At 36.6% G+C, this 22,669-nt stretch overlaps 2 protein-coding genes across 10 annotated transcripts in view; both read left to right on the top strand.

Moving 5' to 3' along the window:
* Positions 1-22,669, top strand: part of LOC132200848 (hemicentin-2) — a 182,593-nt gene that overhangs the window by 62,719 nt on the left and 97,205 nt on the right. The window lies entirely within an intron of this gene.
* Positions 6,991-7,966, top strand: LOC132200153 (nucleoside diphosphate kinase-like). The gene is made up of 2 exons (XM_059625396.1): positions 6,991-7,292; positions 7,627-7,966. The coding sequence occupies exons 1-2, from the start codon at positions 7,090-7,092 to the stop codon at positions 7,871-7,873; spliced, it is 450 nt and encodes a 149-aa protein (XP_059481379.1). The 5' UTR covers positions 6,991-7,089; the 3' UTR covers positions 7,874-7,966.

A 22,669-nucleotide genomic window follows, 5' to 3' on the forward strand; every position in this document is an offset into this window, starting at 1 on the left:
TGATGGAAGATCGGCCTTGATTGGACGGTGTGTGCCGCTCTGATGAAGCGCACGGAGGCCCCTCGCAGCAGCTCACCGGCAGATGTGATCTAAACAAGCGCTTGTTAATAGGGTGGGGTCATGTGCCGTGTACCTTCGGTAAATAAATCTCTCGCCGGAGTAAATGAAAAGAGACTAGTTGTGCATGCACCGATTGTTAACAAAAACCGCAAAGGCGCAGGGGGTTGGCCGGAACAAATGACACATCAGTTGCCCTCTCCCATTTTAATTTCTTTATGTATCAAATACATACCCAGGAGCTATAATATATAAACTTTTGATTCATTACAAGTCAGCGATGAAAGCGTAAAATATGCCGGGCGTGATTTGAAAAGGTGAATAAGTGGCTGCAGCAGCAGTTCTCGTTGAAAGCCTGCCCGACGAGACTCTTCGTTGGAATGGAAAATAATCGTGTGCAATTTTTCACCCCCATTCACATCAAAAGCACAGCTATATGATGTGTTTGATATCAAAAGCAACGCTCGAACGTGGAATGAGAAATGGCTGAAAATTTGAGCGTTTAATCAATTCTGCCGATGTGTGTTTGCGGGTCGAATTTTTCAAATTATACATTCGCGGCTGGGTCTGTAATTGACTGACAGATTCTCCCTCTCATCGACTGCTGCTTTTTGCTTTTTATATTGAAAAAAATTTCACTGGGGCCAAATCGAGGTGCTTAATTATTTCCGAATCAAGTGACGGGTTAATCAGTGGGAGACTAATGGGTCTGCGCGCGGATCGGGCAAGGTCTTGCTTTGAAGGGTCATCTATTATCACTAAAAACAGGGCGGGGGTAAATCTTGCCGTCAACCGCGCGCATCAAGATGGGCCGCTAATGCCAGAAAACGGGAGCACTCAGCGCGAATTAATTTTTTGCGCCCAAACGCACACGAAGATTTACGCAAATTGCATGCGTGCCGGAAAGTGCGTGGCTCAAATTGAATTTTGTGTAGGATGCGGGGCCGTTTAGTCACAAGCGATTGCGTTGTGTTGAGTCACACTCACTTTCAGAGAAATTGCGCGCACTAAATTTGCTCACAGAAAAAGTTTAGGTCCGCATCGTGTTTACTTTTGCGATACTTCAGCTATACTTTTGCTACTCACTTGCTTTACTTTTTAAAAACGTTTAACATTGGCCTTATGAGAGAGGATTTTATACCTGCTCGTCAAACTATTGTGTTTTGTAAAGAGAGGAGGGGGTGGGTTCCCGAACGCATGTTATTTGGCGCGCGGCCGGCAAGGGTCGCGCAGCAGGCGAGCTGTCAAATGTAGACCTAGAGTATTGCAAATGTATGCGTGCGGGACCGAAAAAAAAGCGTTTTAGGCCGCGAGACGTGATGAGTAGCAAGTGAATACTAAAAGTAGAGCAACTGTATACCTGATGCGGACCAAACTGATTTCTGTGAGTGGTTTTAATGATGCGGAGAAAATTTCCATGTATAATTTCTTTCCTTGGAAAGAGGGTGTTGCTCCGAATTTTGTTTAGAAGGAACTTTTCTGTGAACAAAATTTTAGAAATTCACACAATAGGCCATAAAAGTTACAAAATAAAAACTGAATTCAATTTTGCAGTGTGAAAATAATTAATACAATCAAGAAGTTCAGCTCGATTTCAAAATGTTGTTTTTAAAAATTCTAAAAAATAATTTTTGTTTTACTTTGAATTTTTTATTGTCAATGTTTGTTGAAAGAATTAATTTGTAAATTTTCATCGATTTAGTTTATTTTTATTATTATTATTGTTTATCTGTCCAAATTTTTACATCACATTGCTTACATTCAATTGTTGAAAACGATTTTATCTAAAAGATAGGAATTGTTCAGCAAAACGGCACCACCACTTGCAAGAATTTTGATAAAACTTTTTATAATTTAGTAGTAAAATTGCCAAGTTTTAATTTCTTCATTAAGAAAACAGTTTTAAAAAACAGAAATTGATATAAATTTTCCAATTGTTACAGGTGTTCAAGAAAAAAGTGTTTTTAAATTAAATATTACACTTTTAAGATTTATTGATAATCTTTTAAACAGAAAAAAATGTGATTTTGACAAAATAAAAACGAGTGAATTATTAATCTTTCAGGGCTGGAAACTTTCTTTAGGTCTGAAGCATCTTTAAAAATCACTATCATAAATGGATTGATTTTTTTTTTCAAGCACACCATAAGGAAAGTGAGTGCTCACTCAGTCAGCAGCAAGGAAAAAATAAAATGTAAAGGAGCAGCGAGAGGGAGCAAATGGATTGCACGTGTATCTAAGCGCAACTCTCAAATTATCGACAAATGCGTTGCAATTTGTCGGAATTCCGACACGTGTTGGTGCAGACGTGCGCCATTTAGTCCAGTTAGTATTCCGGGGTGCACTTTATTTATTTGCATTATTTTCAATGTCATTTGCCGGCGGTGCAGAGGGCGGCGACCTAAGTGGTAAAAAGCCCTTGGGTTATGTATGAGCGCGGAGAGAGAGAGGTGGCGTCGGGGTTGCCGAGATTGATTGAAGATCCTGCAGAAATAAAGAGTGGCTCTCGCCCCTTTACACGCCCGCCTTATGTCTCTCATTTATCACACTTAGTACTTAAATGGGTCAAAGTGACGGAGTGGCATTCAGAAAAGCATCGCGCCAGACGAATTCAATCTGTGTGTATGAGTGATTCACACCCCTCATCAGCAGCAGGAGCAGCGCAGTCGGTGATCAATTCGGAATTGAAAGCTGCCGCGCCGACTGACAAAAGAGTGTGAGAAATGATGTGATTAATTCGTGTTGATCCGAATTAGCTATTCAGTAGCTGCGTTTTTCAAGATGGGGGAGCGGAGATGAGGCGAAATGATCAAGTGGAGGAATAATAAAATTTCACTGCAGCAGAGAAATTTTGTCTTTCCCTAAATATGATTAATCATTCTCAGGCTGTGAAAAAGTCGTCTTAATTTAATTTGCTCCGAAATTCATCCTGGCAACGGATCTGAGCAAATTGTGTCATTCTGATTCAAGATGTTATATGAAATTTAACGAGACTTAATTTCTATTATTACATTCTAATTATTATTAAAAAAATAGATTTATATTTATTATTATTATTAAAAATCAATGATAATAATAATAATAGTAATCTTATTAATATTACTATTATCATTATTCTTGTTGTTGTTGTTTATTTTTCACAAATCAAGTCAAACTGACTGAAAATTACAAAATGTGAAGAAACAACAAGTAAAGTTAAATTATAATTAAATAATTTTATTTTTATTTTTTCATTATTTGAAATATCTAGAGCATTTTCAAGTTGACTTTTGAGGAATGCTTTTATCCAATATAATTAATAATTATCTATATTAATATAATTTTATTTTAAATATGAATAAAAAAAAATTAAAAAAAAAAAAATCGATTTTAAAATGACAATGATATGGAGTAAAGTTTTTTTAGATGAGTTTACAGATGATTTTCACAATTAACTAGAACTGTACAAAGTAAAATATTCAAAAATATTGACGATGCTAATTTTTTTTCATACATGACTCTATTGAAGATAATTTTGATACCCAACGTTAGTAGTTGCTTCAAATTCTAACCAATATCGCAACATCGGTTTCTGTTCTTCACGCTCTCTGCAGGACCAAATTCTCCAGTTTCGCGTGAAAGCAGCAACAAAAGGAGATTAGGAAGTCGTGTCCGTAGCACGTAGACCAAAACCTGTACAATGGCCAACGCACACAATGGCATCGTCACCGATATATCCTAAATCAATTAATTAGCCATAACGGGCCGGTGAGGGTGCAAATCTCGTGCTGTGATCAGCTTTTGATTGCGGCCGGCCCGCCCGTGTGTAGCTTCGATACACGTGTATATATAATTGATGCACAAATTACACGCAGGCTAGGGTAGGTTGGCGAGGAGGGCTGCGGATGGATAGATTAGGCACACACACGCCCCTAACGGCCGCGCCGATTTTGTGACGTGACAGCCATTGAATTAAACATAATGCAGCTGCCGTAGTGAAAATCGCTATTTTGATTAAAGCAATCTGCACCACCGTCGAAGCCCCTGATTGACGGCTTGATCCCCTGGCCGCAGCCCCGCAACATGAATATTTCACCCTGCGCGCGCGTTTCCTACAAAGGTGCGAACGCCTCTGATAATTATTGCGTCGGTTAATCCACGTGACTAGTGTCTCTGTTTGTCGCTAAGATAGGGTGCGCCAAACATTCGAGCCAGGGAATTTAAAAGCGATTAATCACAATGAATTGGGCTTTAATGATGCGTCGTCAAGCCCCGGTTATTTTAATACAACTGAATGATGGCACAATTGTGTTCAAAAGAGAGTAATTATTGTGTCTATTGGTGAGCTTTGTTTGTCACACAAATAGGCCAAAATTGGACGAAATGTTATCAAAAATTCCAATTTAGTACCAAAATATTGTAATTTTAATTAATTTTAAAAATTTGTTTCAAGAAGTTGACACTCAAGGAGATTATCATGGAAATGAAGAGATCGGTCTTTTCGTTGTTGGAAAATTGTTTTTATTAAATAATTTAGCTAAATTTAACTGATTTTTTCGTGTTTTACTTGCTCATGTAATAAAATTAAAAATTGTTTTTGAATATAAACAATTATTCAATGAGGAAAAGCCCGATATCTTCATTTCCAATTTTAAAATTCACATTTTTTCTTCAAATTTTATGCAGAGTGCTTTTCAATGTTTGTATTTTTATTAAGAAAAAAAGATTAGTTTTGAATCATTATTGAAAATTATTATCTTAATTTAAGTCAAAATTTCGGTATGTATTCCATTCTTTAAAGCGAAGTTTTTCTCGCTAGTTACAGTAAAACCACCTAAGAACCTCTTACAAATATATATTTTTTCGTTAATTTAATTTTTTATTTGCAATCATGTCACTGCGAAATTATAAAAAATTCAATGTTTTGCATAAAATAATACTCCTTTTATCCAGATAGTTTTCTGCAACCCCCACAGCAATTGCAAACACAAAAATCATTAAGAGAGATTTATGAAAACCAAGTTTATTTAACACCCAAAATTAATTTCCTAAGCTGTGAACTTAAATAAAAGTGTAATTTTTTTCCTATTATTTCCTATTATTTTATTTTTAATAAAATTTAATGATTTCCTGATTTTAGTTCTCTCCATGTGTCTATCTGTCATTGAAAGCCACCACATAGCTCTAATTTATCGGCCGTAGTTAGTTTTCGCCTTGGTGCACAATTGAGATTTTCGATCAGCAAGTGAATACACAGAGCATTTGATTAATCACCGCTATGGAACTTTATTCAATTGACGTTCCACAATTCCATTAATGGACAGCCTAGCTCTCTCTGGTGCGCCCGCTGCCGACCTCACGGGCCATTTATAATTCAGTTTGCTGCATAAATAACAATAACTTTGGCGGCAATCCAGCTGGAAACGCCGCGAGAGAGTTTATATTTATTTCCGCCAACACTCTAGTTCACATTTGAATATTGCAAAAACATATCGATGAATAAATCTGTTGATGCCTTCCGCGTCCTGATGCAATAAAAGTGATGTGCAAATATAAAAATAGAAAGAAACTTCCTTCCTCGCGTGCATCTCTTTCGAATTATTTCCAATGTATGAATGAAATGTGTGTTGAGTGCTGGTGTAACAGCTCGTCGACCGCCACTGACGTATTTATTGCTGCAGAGTGTTGAATAACCGGCGCCGCCACTTTATCATAAGACAATAACTCACACGGAATCAATTTTGCATGCCGATGGCCTCTTGCCCTTTTCTATCTATTTCTTTTTTGCCTCTGCTCGGCGGCTGCTCCTTTTCAATATTCTCCATATAATCCCGACGGCAAATATTTGAGATGAATTTCTCACAAATCATACCGCTCACTTGTTCAATGTGTAGCTCTTTGCCGACCGGTCGGCGCTGCTCGGAAAAAGGAGAGTTATGAAAATATCAAATTTTGCAAATGGCTCGGATAAAAATGCGGAGACGGGTTTTCCTCATCTTTTGCTTGATGTGAGCTGGAGGTCTCAAAGAGAGAAAGGCCGTGTGTGTTTTGAGAAAAACGTATAAAGCACAGAAGATATGCATTTGCCTCTCTCAGAGGGAAAGATTTCATATCGCGCACTGCTTTTTGAACTTACTTGTTGAGCATACAGAGAGAAGGTTCTATTTAATCAAATGCGAAAGCAGACGAGGAACAAAATTACCAACTCTTGGAATAGTCTGTTTTTCCTGGATATTTTTTTTATTAAATGATAAACTGTTATATTACAAATAAAATTGATATCAAATTGAATGCGAATATTTAAATACTTTTCACTTTTAACTTTTATTATGAATGATAATGACTAATTACATGTACAATAAAGTTTCAACTTTACAATCAAGAAGGAATATGGAAGAGTCATTTTTGTTTGGAATATGAATCTAAAATTTTGATTCAATTTTGGAAAGAAAATTTAATGTATTAATATTTTTAATCGTAAAAAATTGTTTGATATAATTTAAAATATTATTAAAAAAGAAACAATTCAACATAAAACCTTAATCATTTAAAATAATTTTTTAAATATTCATACAAATAGAGTCCTTCAATTTTAACATTTTATTGTTATTTTATTTTACATAAAAAAAAATTAAAAATTAAATTATAATTAAGCTGTAAAACATAGCATTCTTTATAATTGTCAATAAATTTTGTTATCGCTACTTTATTTTTACCATTATTATAGCCTTTGATGAAAGTAAGATATCTTAATGGCACTTTTACAAAGAAATGTCAAATTTGCACTTGCCGAATCTCGCATCTCCAATAATATACGTCAGCCGTTAGCACACCTTTATCGTCACGCATCTCCACCGCCACTCGTCGGCCCGTCTCGCTCTCTGTGTTCCTCGGCGGAGAAGAGCGAACGAGTTTATTTTTGGCTTATAGCGATCGGCTCGGCCACGTGCTATTCTTCACAAGTTCACATTCCGGCGGAGGAGCATCAAGTGAGCACTTTTCGTCTGACAATAGAAGTGTCCGTCCGCAATTCTCCGCACCGCTTCACGAATCATGGAGCGGTCCTTCTTGATGGTGAAGCCCGACGGCGTCCAGCGTGGTCAGGTCGGCGAAATCATCCGCCGCTTCGAGGCCAAGGGATTCAAGCTGGTCGCCATGAAGTTCGTGTGGGCTTCCGAGGACCTGCTCAAACAACACTACGCCGACCTCTCGTCCAAGCCCTTCTTCCCAGGGCTCGTCTCCTACATGGCTTCAGGGTATAAAAATTTAAATTTAAACTCGATTCAAAGCTCCTAAGATTTTAATTCAAATAACCACATCTTGAAAATGATCTATTTACTTAATTTTAAAATTAATTTAATTTAATTCTTAATTGTTTTCATCGAATTTCAAACTTTTTCAAGGTTTCGACCCAAAATAAAATCTCGCAGATTGAAATTTAAAAATAGAAATTCGTTTGGAACGCGGCCAGTTTTATAGCTTCATGTTTGCAATTTGAGCTTGTTGAATATAATTTTGGTGGCAATGAATATGATTTTGATTGGTCGGATGAAATCTTTCGCTTGATTAAACCGATTAAACCCTCACCAGGCCTGTGGTCCCGATGGTGTGGGAGGGATTGGACGTGGTCAAGACCGGCCGCGTGATGCTGGGCGCCACCAACCCTAAGGATTCCGCCCCCGGCACCATCAGGGGCGATCTTTGCATCGACGTCGGCCGCAACATAATCCACGGATCAGACTCCGTCGAGTCCGCCAACAAGGAAATCGCCTTGTGGTTCAAGCCCGAGGAGATCTTCCAGTGGCAGTCCGCCTGCCACGCCTGGATCTACGAGTAGATCCGCTCGCCATTTATTGTGCAAATTTTCCTCAAACGACCAACGGGTATATCAAAATAAAGCTTCGACAAAGGACTTGACGCCAAAACATAATATACTGAATTGATTTATGTTTTACCCTGGGGATGCGAAACAGAAGCCTAGCTTATTGTCTTAATTGTATACAATGTAAAAAAAAAAAATAGTGGAAATTTGAATCCGCCGGGCAAAATTCGTTACAAAGAAAAAAATATAGAAACAAGAAAAATAAAGGACAATTTTTTTTTTTTTTTTTAATATTTTTCAATATGCAAAAATAAAGCTAGTTTTGCAACTTTTTTAATTATTAAATGTGAATATTTGAATTTAAAATTTAAACAATTTTGACGATTCATGGTGATTTGAATTTAAAATTGGCTTTTCCTCGATGGGTTTTGTGAGTTGTTTAAGAAAAGAAAAGAAAAGGATATTTTGTTTTTTTCTTAAACAATGCACAATCACAAAACCCAGTGAGGAAAAACCGACTTTAAATTTAAATCACGATTAAAAATAGTTGAAAGGATAACATTTTTTTGGAAAAGGGTGAAACGCGTAAATCTAAAAAATGGAACCAAATATTACCGTCAAAATAATAATTAAATATAATTTTTACTCTCTAGAATTTTCTTTAATTTCCTTTGCTTGCCGAATATCAAGTCAATGAAATAAAATTAAAATGAGTATGTTAATTGTGGCAAAATTTACTTGATATGCTAAAAAATAATTAGAATTGATATTTCTGAATATTATTGGTATATTTTTTGTAGCTAAAAAGCTCCTGATGAATTCAATTTTGAACTTTGCTAAATTTGAGATTAAAAACCAACCGAATTATGATATGAATTGAAAGTAAAAAATAAATCAGCCCGCAATTCAATTGGATTTTTTTTATTTTACACGGAAGAGGAAATGCGGCAATCAATTAGAGCCGCGATTTGATGTGAAAATTTTTCAGTAATTAGAGAATCTATACGCAAAATACGTATTTATTTTTGCTTTGAAGTGGAAACACGTTTTTGAATAAGCGGAAAATGAAAAGCATTTCCCGAAAGGGGGAAAGAGGAGAGTAACGGCAGCGTTTCCGCGGTCACATAAAACGCTTTGATTCATTGTGATTTATTCGCAGCCATCGCCAAGTACGAGCTCGGCGGTGACGCCGGCAAAAGAGCGAGAAAAAACAGCAGTATAAATATATCGTTTGGTGCCGAGAGAAATAGAGAGAGGGTTTTCGGTCTCTCTCATATCTTTGCAGCTTGTGCAAAAAGCAGCGGAGAGCTTATTTATACAATTTATTGTGCGCGAGAGAAAGAAAGGAAGGGTTTTGCAATTTCAATTCGCCATGAATCATATCTGCGCGGGGCGGAATTTATAAATGAAAAACGCTCCGCACACCCCTGCTGCGTTTGCAAAGGCTACAAAGTAAAGCCTTTAATAACAATTATTTCCCTCTCGGCCGCCGGAGATCTGCTGCTATTTCTTTCTGCAAAGGGGAGCCATTCATCGGACCAAGTTAAAGGCGGCGAACTTTTGCCGCCGCCGCCACCGAGGTGACGATGAATGTGGTGCTGTTCTTTCAGCCGGACACGGGACATTTGGTCGCGCTTGTTTAAATTATGGTCTACATTTGTAGCAAAAGCGAAAGGGCGTGCACGAGATTTATCGTGCTAAGCCGTTGTTTCACTTTCTGCGGCGATACTCACAAACACACACACACCCTGCAGACAAATAAATAAATTAACAAGACGCTTTCGGAATGTATAAGGAAGGGCTTAAGGAGGAAACGACCAGCACGTGATGTCGCGTCAGTGTGTGGTCAAAATAATATGGACCATTTTGTCCACACTTGCAATTAGGATTTCGGGGATTAATTTGGAGTTTATTCTAATAAAAATCATTAAGTTGCAAGTTTAATTAATTATCTGATCAATAAAAGTGACTTATTTTCAAATAAGTGTTGTTGCTTCTGTTAAAATGAGACACTTTCATCATATCTTCCTATATATTAAGCTGAAGAAATGAGAGAAGTTCTAAAAAGTAGGAATTTGAATTAAAATCAACAGCATACAATACCCATATTACATGGTCTAAGCATATTTCCATATATAGAATAATAAGTCATGATCGCTTTGATAATTTATTCTTCTTTATTACAATATTTCTACTTAAAATAAAATTAATTTGTTGTTAAGTTGTAAAAAATTTAACTGATGGATATAAAAATAATGTCTTATTTATTTAAAAAATTAAACAAATATAAAAAAATTACAATTAAAATAATTTTATATAAAAATAAAACGACTTTAAACTGTAAATTGAATTAATTATTTATTCAAGTTAGTAATAGATATTAATAGTTACTGAGTAAAAATAATGTAGATAAAAAATAAAAAATATTATATGAAAGGGAAACTTTGAATTGTTGGAAGTTGGAATAGATCACCATCATAAACCCAAATAAATGATTTAAAAAAAAAAATGGGTGGTGCCTTCTGCACCACTAATAAAGGGCACAGGCCGACAAGACTTTGTCTTGGCCTGACCCTATAAAAAAAAAATCACTAGCAAATTTTCAAGATTAATACACAGTAATTAAAATGTTTGAAAAAATGGCACAATAAACTGAAGAAAAACGTTTCAATGGTCTTGGTCACAAAGGTTTACAAAAACAAAATCAGTAAAGTTAAATTAAAAATTGAACGAAAACTTAAATTCATTATTATCCAATCATGTCAAGTGTTGCATGCATCAAGTTTATACAGTAAATTAACTCTATAAAGTTTTTGATTAATTTAATCATCTCCTGCCTGTTGATTTCCTTGAAACATGTAACTTCATAGTGTGCATTTTAACATATGGCACACTAAAACAAGGCAAATCCTTGTCCAGATAGTATCGCAGCCCCTTATTAGGAATTCCCTAGCAGCTTTGCAGAGGCTCAGAATAAACTGTTGTGCGCGGCCTAAAGAGCATACTCGAGCAAACGAGCCCTGTAAAAGGTCCTCAATTAAAACCGGCGAGTATTATAGCCGCGGATTAAAGCCACTTTCATAATATAGCACATACGCAAAATAATAATAATAATAAACGAGAGAGAGAGAGTCAGTCGAGGGGGTAGGTGTGTGTTTTCATGCAGACCCAACTTAATAAGCCTCAAGGCGGGCAAAACCGAAAAGATTAAGCTTGGCACAGCAGCAGAGAGAGAAAATGAACATGCTGGGAATTACGATTGGGTCGCAGCAGTGCCGAATCAATATGGCAAAAGTGAGGTCCGGCCGGCCGAAGGGAAAAAAGCTGCTTCATATTTCACATTATGCGAGCACGCCAGTGGAAAATACGGTCGCTGCTCTCTTGATTAAAAAATGTTCACTTGACGTGCAGAATGTCTGTCTGTCGCGCGTTATTTTCCGCCACATAGCGGCGGGCCAATTTAATGGGCAAACTGTGCCAACAGGCCCGCCGGATATTGGAAACGCCGAAATATTCGCTCTCTCGTATATTTGCAGATTATCTCCGAGGCCTGTGTCGTTTAATGAATGGAACGCGCAGACCTCTATCATGTTGGAAAACAACTTTTTATATTCGTACATGGAAAAGGAAGAAATCAAGCTTTCCCATCGCTCGCAGCGACTTTCAATCGAATCAGCACTTCTGCAGCACGAAAAAAAAGTGGACTGCGAAATTAAACATCACAGCGGGTGATTTATTAGTACCGATAAAAATTGGATTTATAGGGTGGAATTGACGATGTGGGAAACGCAATTTTCTATAACAAGCCACCTCAAAGGTTATTAATTAAAACAAAAATCATGCAACTTTAACATTTAAATACTTAATAACATTATTATTAAAATTATATAAAAATAATTTCAAATTTAAATGTATTAAATTGTTTATTTTATTTTATTCTGCATATTTACATTATTTATTTATTTGCCATGTAAATTTAATAATTTCCATTTTGTTAATCGTTTGCAGCTTTCAATTTTTTTGCTTTTTAAATTCTCTTTATAAACTTCAAATCAACATTAAGTAATAATTTTTAAGAGAGAATCTTAATTCCAACCTACTTTCATAGTTCCTACTATTTGTATAATTATGCTATTTGAAAACTTTAATCCTCGTTCTATTATTTATAATGCTGTACTAAATGAAGTTCTCAAAGCTCTTGAAGCCACCTGACAAATTAATCACATTAATTTGTCAATAAATACAAACTAATTCATTTTTTAATATTAAAATAAAAAAAAATCACCATTAGTAGAACGCAGTTCACAGGTGAATAAAAACCTTTTACCGAAATTATAGTTATCTAGTTTCAAAAGCCTTCATTTTATTTGATTTTATGCTGTTACTCAAATTTGATATAGAAACTCCTTTTTGTCAAAGAGAAGCAACCAGCGTGACCGAGCAGATGCCTGACACAAAGAGAGGAAAATCCAATCCGAACGCGTGTTTCGCGAGACGAGAGATTTATAATCGATTAGTTCCTCGGCCGCAGATGCTTTGCATCTCAGCATTGAGCTCGACGTAATTGTTATTGGATTGCTCGAAATGACGTCTCCGCGCGCGTCAATTTGCATAAAACACATTAAACGCGGGCGACTCTCGATTCGCGTTGGGTGGCGCTTTAATTTATATATTTACTCTGTTTCGTGATCCAAATAAATCCCGTGGACAGACGCAGAGCATCTCTTTCTTTTCGCACTCGTCCCTGCTTGGTTTTGTCTCGGCTGAATGATTAATGAGCGTTTTTCTTTCTTTTGTTTCAGGTGAGTTGCGTTTGATCTACCTACACTGCAGCGCATTAAATTATGAATAATGGCGACCGTTTGTGTGTGTTTGATGAGCAGAGGTTAAGTACGAATTCATTCAAAATTATAGAATAAGACCTCAGCCGTCTAGGTGCGCATTGTTCCCTCTTTTACGAGACAATCGTGGGAGTAATGGGAGGTAATAACCGCCAGAAATATGACTGATCGATGAATTTATTTTTCCTTTTGTTGCGACCAGTATTATTATTATTATCATCATTTCTACCATGAGCCGGTAATTTTTGGCCAGCGTTGGAATGAATTATTAAACCTCTCCCGGGAAGTCTGTTTCTCTCATTTGAATAAATTATTGAGTTTTTGTGCCTCTCGCTATTTTTGCGAGCTGCGAATTTGCATATTTTGTGTTTTGCTCGTGCGCTTGTGTACAAATAATAACAATACCAATTCGCGGCGGCGGCGGCGGTGGAAATTCAATTTCGAATTTAGGAGTAAATTTTCCACTCCGACGCACAGGCGCCAGCCAATTTGGTGACATCACTTTCCGGGGACAAAAAGCGAGCGCACGCCCGAGAGGTTTTCGATGTTTGCTTTGCAAATTACACCAAGGATGGGAGCTGCGCCTTTAATCCGTCTAATAAATGGAAATTAGCTGAGTGAATTTCGGCCGGGAATTAAAAGTGAGCCGCTTGGAACTGAAAACTGAATATGGGAGAAACAATTAGAAGCCCGCCGTGTCGTTATGCGAAACAGCCAAATAAACACACAAGACGGAAGTAAACACACTAAACACACTCAACTCCCTCGGCTCTCGCAGTAGGGCAGTGTTTTCCACAAGTTTTCAGTTAGGTCGCCACATTTTTCCAGAGAAGAAAATTGTTTGAATTGAAAATACCTTTTTTGAAAATTCTATCTATAGAAACAACGATAAGGATGAAAAAAGAAAGATTTAGTTTTGAAAGAAAACCAGACCGAACAAAAGCTCAAATTTGTAGTTCAATTTGAAATAGCTAAATTTAATCTGTTTATTTGTTCGAAAATAATGTCAAAAAAAAAATACATTTAAATTTAAAACATAATATACTCATAAAATAATTACAATAATTATTACTTTCTAAAATATTAATATCAAAAAGATAAAATTAAAACATTTTTACAGGTAAAATTAATATTAACATTTTTAAAAATTATAATAGTTTTATATTTTTATTAATTTATTAAAAAGGTACTGCTATTTTTTTCTGAATAAAATACTCGTCCTATTAAAATATAAAAATAAATTTTTAATTTTAATAAAACCCCTATTGAGTATTATTTAGACACATACCATTATCTCAAGATAGCTACAATTTAAACAAATTCTAGATATTTTTTTACTACATGAGAAGTAAAAATTAATTCTAAATTATAAAATTTAATAAAAAAAAAAAATTATTGTGATAGATCAAATCCATTTTAAATCATAAATAAATGAAATGTGGATGATTTAAATGCTTTTATTAATACATAGCTAAATAATTATATATAAAAAATTTGAAAGAAAGAAATTTTTTAAGATTTCAACTACTTTTCATTGGTGTTCATATAATAACCATATCTAAAAAAATTAGTTTTATAATTAATGCCTTTATGCCGTTTATTTACAGGTATTTCATAATTCTCTGAATTTCACTATTTTTTTGCAGTGTCAAATAGTTCCGTAATATCGGATTTTACTGATTAATTTTCATGCAAAACAAGGACCTCCCTTTAGTTTCTAGCTCGTCGGCGGCATGCATTTGAGTTTTTATTCCTCGCAGGATGTCAATGAATATTTGTTGCCGCCTCGCAGCAGCAGCAGAAGCATTTTAATTAAAATTTCCGACGAGAGCTGCTGTTGATGATGCTGCATGAGCAAAAGAACTGAGACTTTCTTTTCACAGTCCGCGGGCTACGCGAGTAAAGAGAAAGAGAGAGAAGAAGAAAAAATATGCACCCGCAGAATGCAGCCTCCCTATTGGAATATTTACAGCTGGATATATATTTTCCTCTCGCGGGCGTTGTGGCTTTGACATTTCGCAGTAAAAATCAGACCGAGCTACAAATCTCTATAAATTTCCAACTTCCCCCCTTGAGGAATTCCTTCTCAGCTCTCGACAATTACAACTTGAGATGTTTGTGATTAAAAAGAGAAGCAACGCGATTTACAATTCTCCCCGCATTTCTGGTTGTTTTTTGTCTCTCTGCCCGAAAAAAAAGAAGATTTACAGGGAGCGTTTTATTTCCTGGGATTTCGGCGTTAATGCGATACAAACCCGGATTTCATACACAGCAATAAGAGGGTGCATCGAAGGGTATAAATCACGCGCAAAAAGGAAACAACGCCGCCGCTTTTAATCATAAAAATTGCTCCCCTCGCTCTCTGTGCGCCGAATTCATCGACGAAAAAAGCGCTTTCTCTGTGAAATATGCACGCGGTGGATTAAATTTTTTCACGTGTGTGCCGATTTTTGCCGCTATAATATCGGTTTAATCAAATTCTCTCACTCGAAAGGTTTTCACAACGGAAATCAATAAATCCACACGCCACAGGCGAAAAATCCTGATGCCTGTTTTTGCAGCGGCCAATAATAATGCGACGCCGCTCCAACTGCACTCGTTTATGTGTAATTATTTTTTTTTTTTTATCGGTTATCTGCAGAGTCTGCAAATCCGAGCATAATTTCATTTGGACCAGATCCAATTATGGGTTTGCTGCAAAATGGCCGGTTTAAATTGAAAATCGCTAAAGTACATAATGTAGAAAAGAAGAGCGTGTCGGAGCCATTTTTGTCGCAGACTCAGCACATTGCCGGCGAGGATGTTGTTAAAAATCAGACGAAACGCATTTCGCAAGAAGTTTTCTGCTCCATTAATGCGACGTCTGTCGATTTAACGGCCGATATACGACGCCATTAAATTAAACAGAAGAAATATTTTATTTTCTTTAATAAATCTCTTTTTCTTATCCTAATTGAATCTCTTTCTTTCTTTCTTTTGGATTTAATTTGTAGCAATTATCGCCAGAACTAATTCAGTTTCTCTCCTGAACGCAAATAACTCAAGCCTGACGTCGGAGCAAAAAAAAAAGGGAATTAAGCACCGACCGGGTGGTCAACGGAGGGTGATAATATCAGAGAAGGCCTGTGGGTAAGAAGAGACCCACCCTAATGTGGAGACGACGAGAGAGATTTTCTCCCCGCCGGCAGCTTAGCGCGGAGGATTCCTCCTTTTATTTTTTACTCGTGCCCCAAGAAGTGCTAACAGCTTTTGATTTAGTGAGCACTTAGCGCGCCGCTGCAGTTTGGTCTGTGACACGAGTAGTAAATATCTCTGGAAATGCCGACGAGCAACTGCAGAAATGAAAAAAAAAGGAACTTCTTATTTTCCGCAAAAGTTTCATTCCAACTCGAAATTTGTTTACACTCACATGGGCCAACCAAAAGTTGGAAAATTTCCCTTGGCGGTTCCTTCCGAGTATTTTGTAATAATTCACAGCTCCATAAAATAGTCTCAAAGATTCGGCCGCAAAAAAGAAGCGGTCGGCCGCTTTTCTCCCGGTAATTGTAATCATTATTAATTACCCGGCATCTGCATACAAATTAGATCATAAATATGATTATATGCGTCGGGCCAGAAAAAGCCGAGGCGCCATTTGCAGGGGCCTTTGCAGGCGGATTTCTCATTAGTGCTGCGAGGCAAAGGGAAAATAATTAATGGTGCCCTCGCGTTTTCGCACACTAGCTCCGTTTACGACAACGTCTGTCGAGGATGAACTATTATATTTTCCTTCTCGTTTCGCGGCGGACGCCATCATTGAAAATTGATTCAGCGCGCGGAAGAGAAAGGAAAAGTGCCCGATGAAAAATGAACGCGGCGGTTTAAAAAGTTTGCCAACGGGATTTGCGAAAATAAATCTGGCAATTTTTGCCAACGCACACTTCTTCTTCTCGTACCTCCTTTTTTCGCGATGAAATTTTGATGCGCGCGGCCCGAGGATAAAAGTTTTTACGACGAGTGTGCCGGAATTTGATGACGCGATTCGTGAATAACTTATTGCCAAGTGCGCCCGACTGATTTTTTTGGAAAGAAATTAAGTTGCCAGAGCGCTTCTTAATGTTTCCCGTTTTTGCGTAAACTCGGCGGAGCAAACAAGAAGAGCTGCTGGTCTCGTAAAGTATTCCGATAACGCTGCGAAAACTGTCACGAGATAAAATGCGGCGAATCTGGAGAAGCTAAACTTTCCCCATATTTGACAGTTCAAATTTTATGTCGCCCCCCTTATCGCCCGCCTAACTCGTGAAGAAATCGATATTTTGGGATAAGAATGACGCGAAAATGCAGGAGTTTTGTTCAATTCCAACAAAACTAATGAATTCATATGATTTTAATTAATTATATTTAATGCTTCCTCCTAATTAGAAATGAATACGAATCTTTAACATAAATTTTGCTCTAAATATTTGCTGATTTTACTTTGGAATTGCCCTTTAATTACGTTAGAATTTAGTCCTCACAACTCCACAAATTAATTTCAGAATGTTTGTTAATTAACTTTACGGCTCGAGTAAAAACACTGAAGTAAGAGAGCAACACACTGAGTGAAATAAATAAACAACGGGCGACTCTTGTCCTCCTCTGCATGTTTCCCGGTATTGACATTCGCCAAAAGACTCGTCAGCAGCGTCACTTTGCAAAATACACATGGCAGCCGCAGTCCGACCGGCGCAGTTTTTGCCTTCGGTTTGAGGCGGCGGCGTGTTTTGTTTAGAAAATGATCGCAAGCAAGTGAGCGCCTGGGAAGGTAGACAACTCGCTGTGCATCTGAGATGTGCCAGTTGCTCGACATTTTTTAACGGCGTGCCAGGCAGTCTGAAATTCATAAGAAGAGGTTTTTGCTCTTTTGTTTCACGGTGAATGAGAAAAGAAAAGAAAAAACTAGACGGCCGCAGGAGAATTTTGTCCTTTTTTTTAAACGAGGGAAGCAACCACTGATTTAATATTAATAGATTGCCCAGTCCTTGCTGGTCCGGCAAAAAATTAAATTAACGTGCTTTTAAGTAACTTCGCTCTGTGGAGAATTTCCTGCAAATTAACTGCTACACTGGTGATTAAAAGCTACCTAAAAAAAGTGGCTTTCAATATAGATAAATGTTTTTTTTTTTTAATATTTGAAAAAGTCTTTTTTTTTTAAGTTCCTTTGGAAAGAAAAAAAGTTATGGAATTTTGAAATTTTTGCTTCTAATATTTTGACGGCATCTGTTTTTCATTTAAAATAATTTTTTTTCTTTTGAAGTAGCAATTTTCCGTGAAAAGATATTTTTACACAATTTTTTAACTCTAAATTTGGGAATTGAATTCAAAATCCAAATTAATTTTATAATAATTTTGGTCATTTCTACCAAAAAATTATTTCACTACTTGAATCGAAATGACACTGCCAGAATGAATAAAAAATTTTGAGCGCCGAAAAATTTAAAAAATTAATTTTTCTAGTCTCTTTCCTTCCGTTAAATAATTTCCTTACTAAAAAAGCTACTTTCATTTCACGATATCGAATACAGAATTTTTTCTAATAATTTACATGCATTTTGTTCGAGGAAGCGCAAAGTGTCTCCTCGCTTTTTGACGTATCTTGCGTGTGGATTAAGTTTGAATTGCGGACGTAACGCAATTATCTTGCTACATTCCGCCACTTTAGAACATCAAGGAGTGACGTCTGGAACAGAGATAGTGTCACAAATTATATTCACTCTGTCTGCAAACAAGACTGCCTAACGACTTCTTCTTTCTCTGCTCTCATTTTTTCCACTACCGTACGAAGAATTATATTTATCTCTCTTTGCGAGACTGGCTTTAATGCATGCTAAAATATTCTCTCGTCTCTCCCCATAATGGCCAAATATCGCAGCCACAGAAAGAAGAAAGACAGACGAACTGGGTTAAGCAATATTTATCGTTGATACACGTTCTTGATGTCGCTGCCGCAGTACGGCGGTCCCTCTGCATCTGGATTAATGTTTGAAAATTAGACTGCGCGTCGTTGCTTTTCCTCTATATATTATTTTCTCTGATACACTCGCTAGAAACAAGAAATGCACATTAGCCGTGCTGGAATTTATGCGCATTTTTAACTCGGGGCGCTGAAAAGATGAAACATTACCCTTTTCATGTCACTTTTTCCGTTCCTCGCTTTTTCTCTTTCTGCTCGGAGGCGGCATTACGACTTTTGAAAGAAAAAAAAAATGTATATTAAGGAATATGAAATTTACAGTCGGCGCCGGAAAATGAATTTGTTCCTGCGGAGAGAAGAATGGCCGGAATTATTATTTTTATTCATTCCACAAAGCTTATATAATATAATTTCCATTTCTTTGTCCCCGGACTGAGCAACAAGCGATTCGCTGAAATTCAATTTGCGGCAGCGAAAAAGTCGTAAATTCCTTCGTGGAGATGGCAAATATATTGCGCGCCGTATACGGGTTTACTTAAGGGACTCGACTGGTCATTTCCCCCCTTTATGGGTGTCATATTGATTATTAGCACGTAATAGAGAGGCCGACGCTGAGCCGACGAGTAATGATAAAGTTGGAAGCGCACTCGGCAAAACTTCTCCTTTTAAGTGGCCGCACTCTTGCCGGAGAAAATAAATCCGTTGGGAAAATCGGAGCGGCGATGGAGGACGGGCAGAATTATTCAGTTAGGACCGCAGGAAATTCTGTGTCATCCCAATTGACCCTTCGGTCCTTTGCTAATTGAGCACAACATTTATTGCAAAAAATGTTTTTGACGATGTTGACGATTTCGTTTGTGGAAAATGCAAACTCTCGGGGGAAAATATTCAGCAGTTCTTAATGGGCGCGGTAAAAGCAAAACTTTTGTGAAAATAGCCGCAAAAAAATAAGGCAAACACTTTAGCCGGCGTTCGGCGAAAACGAAAATTAAAATCCAAACAAACGCGCAACAGCTCTTTCGTCTGAAACATTAAAGCCGGTGAAAAAAGCAAAAAGTGATGTTTACCGAGCACACAAAATCCACGGCCGGTTTGAATAATCAAACAAGAAATAATTCATGTTTACCTTGTTTTGCAAACCAAAAACGGCGAATGCAAAAAAAGGCCCGCAATTTAAACTTTTTGTAGATAATTTCACGCTTGTATAATTTTATACATCAACCAAAACTGCGTAGCGTAAACAAATTTAGTAATATACCTTGGAATAAACAAAAAAATTCAAGCTAAACGAGTGTAGCTTTTTGTGCAGGGAGAGATTAATTGCGTAAAACTCATTGTCGGGGAGAAGCGGCTTTCCGTGTGATAAAGACGGAGAGAGAATGAGCTTGCCGGTGGGACAGGTGAGCCTGATTAATGATTGGATGACCCGGCGTGAGCTTGCATACATTGTGTTTTTTGAAAAGACCCTTGACTAGAGAGAAAGAGAGAGAGTTGCCGCCCGCGAATTTATGAATATATGCGGCATCGCCACGAGGGAGATTCAATTTGCATGCGCGGCGAATCAATATTTTCGCTGCATCTCCCGCCGGGCCTAATCTGCCTAATGATTTTTGCCACCCGCTGTTGTGCGCGCCTCAATTACACACTCGATCTTGTTAGCCAGTGAAGTGGGTTTGTTACTTTCTCTCTCTATTAATTACGACGACTGCAGATTCGGCTCTCTTTTCCATTCGCACTCCCCCTCGGTGAGGGTAAAAATTTGTTTGCACAATGTTTGATATGATTCATGCGAGGGGTCGTAAAATGCGTCGGCATCTCCCTCTGCGCCAAAGCTTTATTAGCAGCGAGGAGTGTTTTAACGCAATTTCGTTAATTGCCGCGCCAAATTTGCATTCGGCATTAGGGAGTCTTTTCGTTTCATTCACTTTGCGTTGGGGCGTTTCGTTAGTTGAAGAAAACAACCAAATTTGAAGAAAAATTTAGACTGAAAAGATTTAAAAAATGCAATTTTCATTTAACATTATTCTTTTCAATTGAATGTGTTCAAAGTCAAATAAATAATTGAATAATATAAGATTAAATCAAAACTAAATTTGAAAATTCTGAAAATGAAATTTAATTATGGAATAATCGGATCAAGTGAATCAGTGAAGAAAAAACTCTCACACTTAATTTTCATGACAATTTCATCGTAAAAATTTTAATATTTTCAAACAAGGACCCCCATGAGTGTTTTTTATTGAATTTTCAATAAAACTTTGTTCTCTTCTTAAATCTTAAATCGATTAACACTAATTTAATAAAAAAAAATTGCCCAAAATAAAAATTTGGACAAAATTAAAAACTGTAAACCGTCAATTTTGAACAAAGAAATTACAAAATTAAATCCAACTGCCTGAATATTTATATATTTTTATCTTTTTTTTTTAATAAAACGTAAGCAGAAAATTCATAAAATAATTAATGACATCATCAAGATGAAACTTGAATAAGAAAATAAGTCTCTTTGCTTTATTGCTTTAATTTTTTTCGCTATTTCAGTGCCGTAAGTTTTACAACGATAAACGTTGGCCAGATTGACGCAAAATCCGCGCGTTAAGACTTTTCTCTCTGGGTCTTAGCATGCACGTCGAGCGGCCGATAGTAATTTTTACAGCTGGCCATAAATTGTTATCAGCACCGATAGGTTCTGTATGTGTGCGTCGTATAGTTGCAAGTTTAATTATCAGAGGCGGCGAACACGCTGCAGGCCAAGACGCGCGCGGTCGTCGTCCTCCTCGTGTGCAATATAAACCAACGACGACGACGACGTCCTTTCTTTCTTTTATTAATACTGCGCAGCGGACCTCGTAGGCAGCCGGGCGCAAATAAAAAGTAGTGTACTCTTGTTTCATTGTTCATGAAATTGGATTAGTCGTCGATGCGGCGAAAGGGCTGGTCATAAGCTGCAGGGTGATTCAATAGGTGCGCCCGTCCTTGCCGATATGTGACTGATATAAAGTTGAAATAATAAGGGTGTCGCCGTGAGTAGAGCCACACGTCGCTCGAGTGGATTTCCTCCTCGCAGCGAATTTAATTTCCTCCGGCGTTGTTTGCACGAGCAAAGTACAAAAAGGGTGGCTCAAGTGTGCTCTCTTTCAAGTGCTTTTTGCACCTTATTTCATACGGGAAAGTAAAATTCATATATGTCGGATACGATTACGGAATTATATTGAATAGTTTCATCATGTATAGCAAGAAACTCTCAAAAGTGGAGAAAATCAAAAGCTCTAAAATCATATTTATGTGACAAAATTTCGATTTTTTTAAATAAAAAATAAGTATGTCACAATCAATTCTTTATTCTTTCAATACAGAATTAAATTTATGTTTTCAGAGGTTAACATTTCTATTCGCTCTTTTAGCGACAAAGACAATCGGCAAGTTTACCTGACTTAATTTACAATTTGTTTTTACTTGATATTATATTTAAAAGAAATATATATTAATCTATTTAACTATTTATGCTATAAAATATACAATATACAATGAATAAAACAAAATTTATTTTTAGTTTATATTAAATTTCATTTAAATATATAATAATTTTTGATAGGTACCATTATTTTTTGTTAATTAGTTCAATTTTCATGAAATTTTTAAATTAAATAAATTTCTACTTAATTTTTTTAATAATAATAAAACTACTAAGCCAGTAGCTTCAGTTTACTATCGGAAAGTTGAATTCTGATGTTAACAAACTTTAAGTGTGGATCGTGTTATTTGTTCTGGATTGCGCTTTCATTTTTCAGATTCCCTGATAATAAAATATGAAAATTTTCGCATTATTAATTTGGTTAAAGGACGTTGGTTTATCAGAATTCCTCGCTATGCGTTATTCTTACAAAATATAACTCAAAATGCTGAAATCAACATTGCAAGGTTGATAAAATTCACTTTTACTGTTAATTACAGTGGTCATTATGTACATTTTAATTCATACAACTTTCTTATTATCAGAAAATGGAACAAACTCGCGACAGGAAGTTGTCGATAACC

This window comes from Neocloeon triangulifer, unplaced genomic scaffold (assembly GCF_031216515.1).
Source record: "Neocloeon triangulifer isolate White Clay Creek 2 clone unplaced genomic scaffold, ASM3121651v1 ptg000014l, whole genome shotgun sequence".
Taxonomy (NCBI): Eukaryota; Metazoa; Arthropoda; class Insecta; order Ephemeroptera; family Baetidae; genus Neocloeon; species Neocloeon triangulifer.